This window comes from Mustela nivalis (assembly GCF_964662115.1).
Source record: "Mustela nivalis genome assembly, chromosome: 19".
Classification (NCBI taxonomy): Eukaryota; Metazoa; Chordata; class Mammalia; order Carnivora; family Mustelidae; genus Mustela; species Mustela nivalis.
Window position 1 is genome coordinate 9,967,319 of NC_139038.1, and position 10,807 is coordinate 9,978,125.

The window sequence follows — 10,807 nt, forward strand, 5'->3', positions numbered from 1 at the left end:
TAGCCCCTCGTCCAGCGTTCTCTTGTTATCTGAGAATGGCCCACTAACCAAATGACAACCAAAACATTATCCTTATTTCCTCCCCAATCACCAAATCCTATCAAATCTACCTAACTTATTTCTGAAATCTACTGTACTCCTCAAGGGGTAGTAAATTTGTGCAGACCTCCAGACCTGTGGCCTGGCTGACTGCATAATGGCCTCCCTAGTTTCAAGGCCGCCTGTCTTCAGGCTGCAGATCCATCCTCACCACGGCAGCCACAGACAGCTTCCTAAGAGTCAGCTTCTACGCTGCTCAGATTTATAAACCGCTTCCCATAAACTTAAGACAAAGACCAAATTCCTCAACCTGTCTGCCAAGGATCTGTGTCCAGTCCCACTTGGCAGCTCTATCTCCATTCCCACTTCTTCACTCCAGCTACAGAAAACCTCTTCCAAGTGTTAAAATTCAAGAACCTTCAAATTCACAAACTCTTCAAAAAGCAGTCCTCTACTCTTCGTCTAACTACAACATTCTACTTATACCGTCGATCTCAACTGAGAAGTAACTTCCCCCAGGAAACACTCCCTGAACCCTGAAATATGGTAGACTGCACTCTTCTTTCCACAGTCACCTCTGTTCCAGAAAAGGATTCTACTTCATCCTCTGCCCTGTGGCTTGCAAGGTCTCAGACAGGAGTAGCGCCCATCCCCCACCCCCTCCCCACTGATGCTAGGCTCAGCCACATGACTTGCTTCGGTGAACAGATGTGGACAGACAGGATAGATGCCACCACCAAGAAGCTGAAAAAGCCATCCTGGTGTTCTCCAGATCTTTTGGCCACTAGAAAAGCACGTTAGAGACAAGGTCTGCTCCTTCAGCCTGGGTCCTGGAATAAGAAAAGTTATGTCTGTCCTCTTTTTCACCATTTTTTCCACAGGTGGCCACTAGAAAACCTTTAATCCCACATGGCTCACATTGTATTTCCTTTTTTTTTTTTTTAAGATTTTATTTATTTATTTTTCAGAGGGAGAGCATACAAGCACAAGCAGAGGGAGCAGCAGGCTCTCTACTGAGCAAGGAGCACGATGCGGGGCCTCGATCCCAGGACCCATTTAGGACTGTGCTAAAGGCAAACATTTAACCAACAGGGCCACCCAGGCGTCCCCCCCGCCTTTTTTCTTAATTTTATTTATGTGGCACATTATGGTTCTCTTGGGCAGCACTATCTACCTAATAAGGTTTACATCTAGGAATGAATGAACGCCCTCTAACAATAAAAATTTTAATTGACTAGTCATCTAAGATTAATCTCAAAAGTTCAAAACTAGAATTCCTACAACCTCAACATTGGGTATTTTTAAGTTTATGTAACTCAGTTCTGGTTATTACTGGAGAAAGAATGAAAAAAAAAAAAAAAATCAAAATCAAGAGGAAAAAAAGCCCATTACAAGGATATTCGGTCAGCTGCCTCTAAATCCTATTTCAGATTTTAGGTTACCAAAATAAGTCACTTACTCTCAAATAACTAGTCAGAGAAAATGCCAATTGAGGTTTTCATGTTCCAGCCACTGTTTCACATATAATTGCAGACAAAATGTCAAAGCAATTCTCCAAAGGTTGTAGAAGTTATAAACGACAAGATATTCTCAAATCTTATATATCTCATTATGCACCTACTTTTTTCGTGATTTCAAGAGCTACCTCCTTACCACAATACGCTGCTTCTTTGTTCTCTTTAGCCTTGTAAGGACTGTTTCTTTCAATAAAGTACTTGATAGCCTGAAAGGAAGTGGCCCAGAAAAGTATGGAGGTTAAACAAGTATAACTATAACCTTCAGAGTTCCATGTGAAATGACAAAGCACTAACTCAAAATCTGCTTTTTATTTTGTCTTTGGAACAGTCTTCCTCCAGAGAAAAGCAACTCTCATCTAGTGTAACTTTAAAGAAATTAATTTATAAAAATCAACATACAAACTCACTATTCCAACGTCCAGTAAAAAAAAATCCTGGCTTGCAACTACAATTTAACTCCAACTCTTAAAACACGCTCTACTCCCTCTAGCCTACTGCCAGATTAACTGTGTTCTTACAACCCCTCTTCATCACACCGTTTAAAAGCTCTCATATATTGAGGCTACAAAGATTACGGAAGCAGTTGTTTCTAAGCTTTAAGGAGGAGGACAGTTAAAGCAACAAAAACATCAGCCTACAGCAGGCTGCCTGCGTAGCTTCCGTTCCTCCTCAAAACCCATCTTGATTTAGCCACTGTGATTATCCTGTTGTCAGATAACCTCATCAAGAATGATTCTGATAAAGTTAATCTCTCCAAGGGAGATCCAGCGTTCTGCCTTAGGACTAACCCAGGAAGCAACTTTTGTACCATAGATTCAAAGCTGTAATAAAATAAACATAATCATCAATGTATAAAACTCAGTCATTAAATGTGTGCATCATTCCCAGCTACCACTGTAAGTTTAATGAGGAGGAACAATAATGCCTTCAAAGAACATACCAACACGCACAGCGTTAAGTTAATAAAACATCATCACTGATTTGCTACTGCATATACATGCAATCAAAAGTAAGTGTTAGGAGAAAATTAAAGTATCAAATTCTATTAAAAACAGAATTGTAAATATAAATTAAGAAGCAGATAGAACATACTTCATATGCAGCTGTTAACCAACCACATACTTGTTCTCTATGAAATCACTAAGAGCCTAATAAATATAGTATAATTGTTTAAAACCATCCTTGAAGTGCTTGCACTTGTAGAAATTCCCAAGGAAGCAATTTCCCCCTCACTATGCAACGCAATTTAAGAACTCCTTTGTTAAAAAGGGTTTTTAAATACCAGCATAGGAGATTTTTTTAATGAAGAATTTTTTAAAAATACCTAACACTTAAAAAGTTTCAGGCTTTCATTTTCTTCTGTCATTGTTAACAGAACCTCCTCCAATACAGGACTACATTTCAATGATTTCAGTAAAGGATACAAAAAGGCCAGGGTTGCCAGTTCTAAATTAACCATCTATAACCATTTTTTTACATGGCTCAATACATCAGACTTTGAACCTGTCTCTACTGCGTGTTTCACATGCTACACCAGAACCAGACGTGAAAAATAAATATCTGATAGTATTAGTGAGTATCCATCAAGTGTTCAAAAAATGATATTTAAATAACGTTTTAAAAGGATATGGCAGATTCCTACAGTAATTTTTCTACCCCACTGATGTTTTTAAATATCTCAAAAAATAAAAATAAGGGGCGCCTGGGTGGCTCAGTCGTTAAGCGTCTGCCTTTGGTTCAGGTCCTGATCCAAGCGTCCTGGGATGGAGCCCCGCATCCACTCCCTGCTCCGTGGGAAGCCGGCTTCTCCCTCTCCCACTCCCCTTGCTTGTGTTCCCTCTCTCGCTGTGTCTCTCTCTGCCAACTAAATAAATAAAATCATTTTTTAAAAAATAAACATAAAAAAGCAGGACACCGTTAGAATAATGCTGTGCTCAGCGGAGCTGGAATACTTCTCCAAAGCTTTCTGAAAGTCCTGACAGGACAAGAAAACGAACCGCATGACCACCTGAACCCCTCCCTGAAAGGCGCGTCACCTCACACCACAAACGGACAGGGAACTTGCCGCCTTTTCTGGATCTACTTCTAGGGATAAGGTAGGAAAAGCACTGCATCCTACCCGTGACTTTCATCGTTTCAGTGTCTGACCTTTAACAAGTCAACCTCAACCCTCTGGGCCCACCTGGCAAGCCAGGCAGGAGAACCTGACTGTCCCCGAAATCCATTTCAGCTACAAGATGCTACTCCAGCTGTCTTTCTCCAAGAGCCTTCCTAACAGCACCGGCCCACTTTCCGGGTCCTTTGGTACATAAACATCCAACTCCACACACCGCACTGGAACAAGAATGAGGTTATCTTGTACAAGACTGCATTAAAGAGAGGATCCAAGAGACATGAAATCAAATGACATCGCTCGCATGGGCACCTCCTCCCATACTGAAAAACCCAGTGCTTCCCAAGGAAAGGGCTGATGAAACTCCGTAATACAGTGGCCTTCAGCCTTGACGCTTTGCCTAAAAGAAGCGTGATTCGGCAATCTACTTCTTTTTACACGGAAGCTTCAAATCGGACATCCATAAAAGAAAAAATAAAATAAAATAAAAAGTAAATCAACGTCATAGAACGGAAAGACCGAGCTTGTGCAAAGGAACCTTCAGCGATCAGAAAAGAGGGTGCGTCTTCTGGAAAACACCAGGCTCCCCTTCCTGAAATGCAACATGAAAAACTTGGTCCAACGCGTGCCGATCGCCTCCTCGGCCGCCAGCATTTCGGAGCTGGACGAGCCCGGGAAGGCAGGCATCGGCTGCCCCGAGACAACTTTTCCTTGCCCTTCCCCTAAGTCTGGGAATCCGCTCTTGGTGACGCGCCTCACGGTCCTGTCAGCTCATCACCCGCCTCAAGTCTCCACTCCGGAGGAGGGAAAAACAAACAAAAACAAAAAACAAAAAACAAAAAAAACCCACCACGACACAAGAGCCCCCGCGGAGATCCGGGTAAAAAACGCGCACACACACCCAAAATCTTGCCCAAGCCGGATCACGAGGCCGCGTGGGTACAATTTCAAAAAACTTCAGTCGAAGGTTTCATTTAAAAGGAAAGAAAAACGCAGCGGAAGGAAAGCCGTCTCCCGACCGCGCTTCGGGCCTAAAGCCGCCCGGGGGCAGGGGCGCCGCGGGCCGAAAGCGAGGCCCGGGGACAAAGTGCGGAGCCGGGGAGGGGAAAGGATGGAGGGCGCGGGGCTCCCGGCTCCCGGCCGGCCCGCGCCCCCACCCCCGCGGAACGGCGGGCTCGAGCCCCGGCTCGGATGCAGGCCCGCCGGCGCCCGGCGCGCTGACAGCTGCCACCCGCGCGGGCTGCGCGGCCCGCCCGGCCCCGGCGAGCCCCCCCGGCCCCGGCCCACCCCGCCCCACCCCGCGGGCGGCCCGCGGCCGCGCTGGAAAGGATACTCCCGGGTGCGGAAGGCCTCCTGAGTGTGCGCGATGGTGAAGAGCGGCTCCTCGCCGGGAAGCGGCTTCACCAGCGGGAAGGGCTTGCGGCCCAGGAGCGGCGCCATCGCGGCGGCGGCGGCGGCGGAGGCGGCGGCCCGGAAGGCGGCGGCTCCTCGGCGAGCCCGCGGCGCAGCACTAGGCCCCGCGGCCCGGAGCGAGCGCCTGGTTCCCGGGGGTGGGGTGGGGGAGGGGAGGGGTGAGAGGGCGGCGCGAACTCGGCTCCCTCAGTGCTGGCGCGGCCGCGCGAGGGCCATGCAACGGGACGCGAGGACACGGAACTCCCACGCACACCGCCGCGCCGCCCGGCAGCCTCCGGCCCACCCTTCGCTGCGGGTCCCCGCGTTCGGCAGTCACGACTCCTCCTCAGCTGCACCGGAGGAAATTATTGAAAAATGGCGGGAGATTCCCCTCCTCCCCCCCGCCCGGCCAGCGCACACACTAACTTGCTCCCCTGTGGCGCCGGTGGCGAATGCTCCAATAGGCGGAGAGCTGATCAGCGCTCACAGTCTATTGGCTCAGGGCGGCTGCCGCTCTGGCGCTTGAGTCCCGCCCCCTTTCCCGGCCGCGTAGTTGGGTTGCAGCGCACTAGAGGGCAGTATGAAGAGGTGAAAGGTCACGTTATGTAAGCGCTGGTGTGAGGCCTAAGGGCCTCCAGCGGCGGAGTTGAAAATGGGGGACAGCGGGGGACCGAAAGGCCTGGAATTCAAAGAGGTCAGGCTAGAGAAGCCCCTTAACATATACAGACACTGCGCCATCTGTCACCGACGGCGACACCGACATCCGGGCACCACTGTCCGTGTGGTGCGCCGGAGGGGGAGGGGGAGCGCGCGGCCAGGGGCTTTGTCTTTCCACTTGTGCTCCGCCCCCTCCTTAAAGGCGCCGCGCTCGGCCACGCCCGGGGATGCGCGGGTGGGGCGGAAGGGAGGAGGCGTTGGCGGGAAGAAACCCAGGACCTTATCCCCGCGAAGGTTCTGCTGAAGGACCGCCGGAGCCTCAGCCTTGCTCCCCCCAAAGTTAACTTCTGGAAGAGAGTGAGGTTGAGACCTGGGTATTAGTATGATGCTTGTTTTTAGGAGCTTGGCGGAAAAAGATAATAGACAAGCTTCTTTGGAAAAATATAGTCAAGGGCGTACCTATTAAAGATACACCCATTAATTCGGGTAGCCTTTGCTGGCACCTCCAGCGTTCAGGGCCCTGTACTGGGTGGGAGCTGCAGAGGGGAGAAAATGAGAGCCTGCCCTGAGCAAATAAGAGGCCCAACCGACTAGGGGCAGGTCTGTGATCCGGGCTCTGCAAAGTGCACAGTAGGAAGTCAGCACCGAAGGCCTGGAGAGTGAGGACATTCCAGCCGTTTCTCCAAGCAGACTGCACCACGTAGTCCCCGACGTGTTCCAGCACTACCCGAAACACATCCATAATTCTCTCTCTAGGAAATCCTCCCCTTTGGTGCAAAGATCACTGACCTCAGAATGTACCTTCCATCCTGTCCTTGAACAGAGCTAGACTTTGAGGTGTCCCTGAAAGCCGTGGCCCATGCCAGTGCCAGGCCCTTCTCTCCTTTTCTTCTCATCTTGAGGTGAGACGTATCCCACCCCCCAACCCCAGGAAAGTGTTAAGTTCCAGGTCAGACACCATCGCTATGGAGGCTCTTCTGAACCTTTAGCAGAGATGGGAGAATGTCCTTCTTCAGTAGCCTTTTCTTCTAGGAGGATTAGGAGCAACCTCAGAAGACAGAGCATTTGAGTTGATTGTGAAAAGATAAGTAGCATTTTCCCTAGGCAGAGAAATGAGAGATGTACGTTCTCGGCAGAAGGAGCAGCAGGGCCGAGTTGGTAAATTCAGGACAGCAGACCTAAAACTTCAGAGGTGTTGAGGTGGAAAGTATCAAGAGATGAGTGGCAAAGGAAGAGATCACCCTGGTCACAGCGTGTGATGCTTGGAGTGACCACTTGGAAGGAACGCAAATATAATAAGATCATGGGAGATCCAACCGGATGGACACTTATAGGACCAGGTACCTAACAGGAGACGACACACAGAGTAAGGACTCCAAAAACATTAAGAAACACATTTTGGAAAATGTTGATATTTCAAAAAAAGCTCCTAATTGCACATGAGAATAGGGACTGTAATCATTTCAGGGCTTGGAGCCACTGTAGGCTAGAACCCAGCCCTGCTGTTGGTGAGGCAGAGATCTAAAATGGGAGAATCGGAGGTATCTAGCTGGCTCAGTTAGTAGAGCATGCAACTCTTGATCGCAGGGGTCATGAGTTCAAGTCCCACCTTGGGCATAAAACTTACTTAAAAAAATAATAAACAGGGGCACCTGGGTGGCTCAGTGGGTTAAGCCGCTGCCTTCGGCTCGGGTCATGATCTCAGGGTCCTGGGATCGAGTCCCACATGGGGCTCTCTGCTCAGCAGGGAGCCTACTTCCTCCTCTCTCTCTCTCTGCCTGCCTCTCTGACTACTTGTGATTTCTCTCTGTCAAATAAATAAATAAAATCTTAAAAAAAAAATAAATTTAAAAAGAAAGAAAAAACAGAACAGACTAAGTTAATGGAACTATCAGTTTCCTGCTCTAATATTGTGATCTCTCTCTCTCTCTGTCAAATAAATAAATAAATAAATAAATAAATAAAATCTTAAAAAAAAAAAAAAAGAAGAAGAAGAAGAAAACTCTACTGAGTTTACTCTTCCTGTTCAGTCTTCAAGCTCTTGACCGAGCAAGGCCCAAGTTGACTACTTCTTTCTAATTCCCAGAATTCATCAGCTTTATTCCTACTGACTGCCGGAAATGTACTTTTTTCTCCTCTGGGCATCTAAATCCCACACTTCCTTCCTAATGCCTTTTCCCAATTGTTCCAGCCCACATCCGCTTTCACTAAATGCTCAAGGCTTCTTAAAATTGTAATTGTAGCAAAATTTGTTGCTCAACGTGTTTTCTTCCCCAACATTTGAATAAACAAGTTAATAAAAAGGGGCAGAGATTAAAATGTGTCGTTTCTGGCTATCTGCACCAAAACTTCTACTGCTCCAAGTCAGCTGTGGGTGCTTAGCTGGAAGAATAAAACTGTCTAGAGAAGCACAACTCATTTCTCTACGTGCATCTCCGCTGGGTAGTTGTAGGACATGAGCTCAATCTGAAAGATCTGTTTCTGTGGTCTGTGTCATGGGGACCTGTGCCCTGCCACATAACCCTCCGCCATTGATTCAGACACAAACCCTTGCTTGGACAGTTCCAGCTGGTCTTTTCCTCCCTGTCCCGTTGGATCCTCAAACTCAAAACATCCCAAACCCACAATCTCACCATCTTCTTTCCCTCCATCATCTGCTTTATCTGGATGGTTTTCATTTCTGTTTAGTGCCCCGCTCACAACCTCACAGGCTCAGGCTTGACCTCTCGAGCTCCACAGCCACAGGGTGAACCAGATAATGTCTATTCTACCTGCACGAAATCTTGAACTATCCCTTTCTTGCCATCCCCACAATATCCTACTTCAGGCCTTTATTATTTCTGGCCCAATCTTACTACTATAATGACGTTCTTCTTTTAAAATGTCTTAATTTATTTTTAAGTAGGCTCTATGCACAACTGAGCCAGCCAGGTGCCCCTCTTCTGTTAAAATGTTTTAAACTACATTGAAATTATATCTTTAAAATGGTAAAATGAGCATAGTTCCCAAAAGGAAACATATAAGTGTACTTGAAACAACAAATGCTTCTACAAGAAGCAGCCATGGGGAATGCTCCCCCAGGCACTTCCTGCTCCCTCAAGCATCCATTTTCAAATTGTTAAGCTGTGTTAAAATTGGTAAAAGGTGGGCACCTGGGTGGCTCACTGTGTTAAAGCCTCTGCCTTTGGCTCAGGACGTGATCCCGGAGTCCTGGGATCGAGCCCCGCATCGGGCTCTCTGCTCAGCAGGGAGCCTGCTTCCCCCTCTCTCTCTGCCTGCCTCTCTGCCTACTTGTGACCTCTGTCTGTCAAATAAATAAATAAAATCTTTAAAAAAAAAAAATGGTAAAAGGTAACTTCATTTAAAATGGAACCAGAAGGCCAGAAGGGGGAGCTCTCACAACTTAAGACTGATCAATGCTTCTCCTATAGGAAGAAGCCCACACTTCACCACCCCATCAACAGGAAGAAAGCTTTCCTCCTTCCCCAGCAACAGCCAAGCCAATGAGAGAGTCAGCATTCAGCCAATGAGAAGCCACCACACTTCCAACTCCCAGTTTCCACCAATGGGCTTGTTCCTAACAGCCTTCCCAACTTCTCCCTTTCCTCCATCAAGGTTTCCTCTGCTTTGTTCTGTAGACATGCCTATGGTTTTGCTGTAAGCTGTGGGTTCTGAATTGCGACTTTCTATTCCTGAATTAACCCATTTTGCTGGTGAAATAAAGGACAGTTTTGTTTTTAAGGTTAAAAGCTATTTCCACTAATTTTTTACCTCCATTTTCTGAATATTTCTGAACATATATGTTGCTGTTTTTTTAGCTGCTCAGTTTTAGTATTAGCTGCTGACTTTTCTTGAATGGAAGATGAGGACATAACCCTCTTACATCCTCCCCCCAAACCTCACACACGCGATCACATTCCAAAAATAATTGTTACAATTGGTTAAATCACTATTCACTGTAAAACTTATGATTATGTATTATTCAGATGATCCACATGGTGGACGGATCACATTTCCTTTCTTTTGTCTTTGCTGGTTTGCTTCATTCTATTTTTCAACTCATTTTCTATGTACCTATCACCACTCTATCCCTGAACTGATAGAACTGTGTCCTCTCGATACATGCAAACCTACCATATGTTCCAATTTGTCCCCCACCTGCTCTTTCCTCACAGTGGCATTTGCACACTACAATCACTACCCTGCTCTTGGCTTTCAGTGGTTGACTCCCTAAAGCCCACAGAGTAAAATCAAACTCTTTGGCCTGGTCGTCAAGCTCCCCCCCACCCTGCCCCAGGATCTGTTTTCAATCTTTCTACCACTTCCCTTGAACCCCCTACTCCAGTAAATTAGGTTTATTGAGGTTTCTAACCAACTGAGCCACCCAGGTGCCCAGGTTTATCTAGGTTTCTAAATACATTCCCTAGTAAAAGGATCCAGGGCTCCTGGGAAAAGGACTGGGGCTGGCAAAGGTCAAGGTGAGTCAGGAACATTGTCCCTGAAAGTAAGGAAGTGCTCAAATAGTGATGGGAACACGTCAAAAGGACACAGGAGCCAGCAGGAAGGGATTCCTGCTGAATCTGGGACAATTTGAACATTTTAAAAAAATGACAGCAACAGATTGTGAACACATTGAATGTAAAGGGAAACCATGAGCCTGTAGTAATATTCAGAGAGAAAGGAAGGGAGGCAGAGAGGAGAGAGGGAAGTGTAAGAGAAGGGAAATCTGTTATCTACTGAAGGCTGCCAATGAATGAATGTAGAAAGATTTAGAAAACTCACCACTTTGCAAACTCCAGTGAAGTAACTGATTCAGAAATAGATCATCAGTGGATACTGAAATCACTGGTCTAAGTGAACGGTCTAAAATTATCACCCCCCAAAAGATTATTTATGTAAAAGCACCCTGAAGGTGGGAAGGTGTGACAGACACCTTAGCCAAATGGTCAATCTTGGCATTATCAAAAATGAGACAAGAGGACAATGTTTCTCTTGATACAGGCAATGAAAAATTACGTATCACCTCTGCAGTATTCTAACCAAAAAAATTTCACCTGCAATCCTTAGGGAAAAAAAATAGATAAATGCA

The 10,807-nt window shown here is 46.7% G+C and overlaps 1 protein-coding gene across 4 annotated transcripts in view; it reads right to left on the reverse strand.

Moving 5' to 3' along the window:
- Positions 1 to 5,527, reverse strand: part of BAZ1B (bromodomain adjacent to zinc finger domain 1B) — a 68,156-nt gene extending 62,629 nt beyond the window's left edge. For all 4 annotated transcript variants that reach the window (XR_014306306.1, XM_082713889.1, XM_082713891.1 and 1 more), the window contains exon 1: positions 5,003 to 5,527. Coding sequence is in view for 3 of the 4 variants with exons in the window: in XM_082713889.1 (XP_082570015.1) it covers positions 5,003 to 5,109 (107 nt within the window). In the remaining variant the exon portion in view is untranslated. The remainder of the gene's footprint in view (positions 1 to 5,002) is intronic.
- Between the last annotated feature and the right edge of the window lie 5,280 nt (positions 5,528 to 10,807).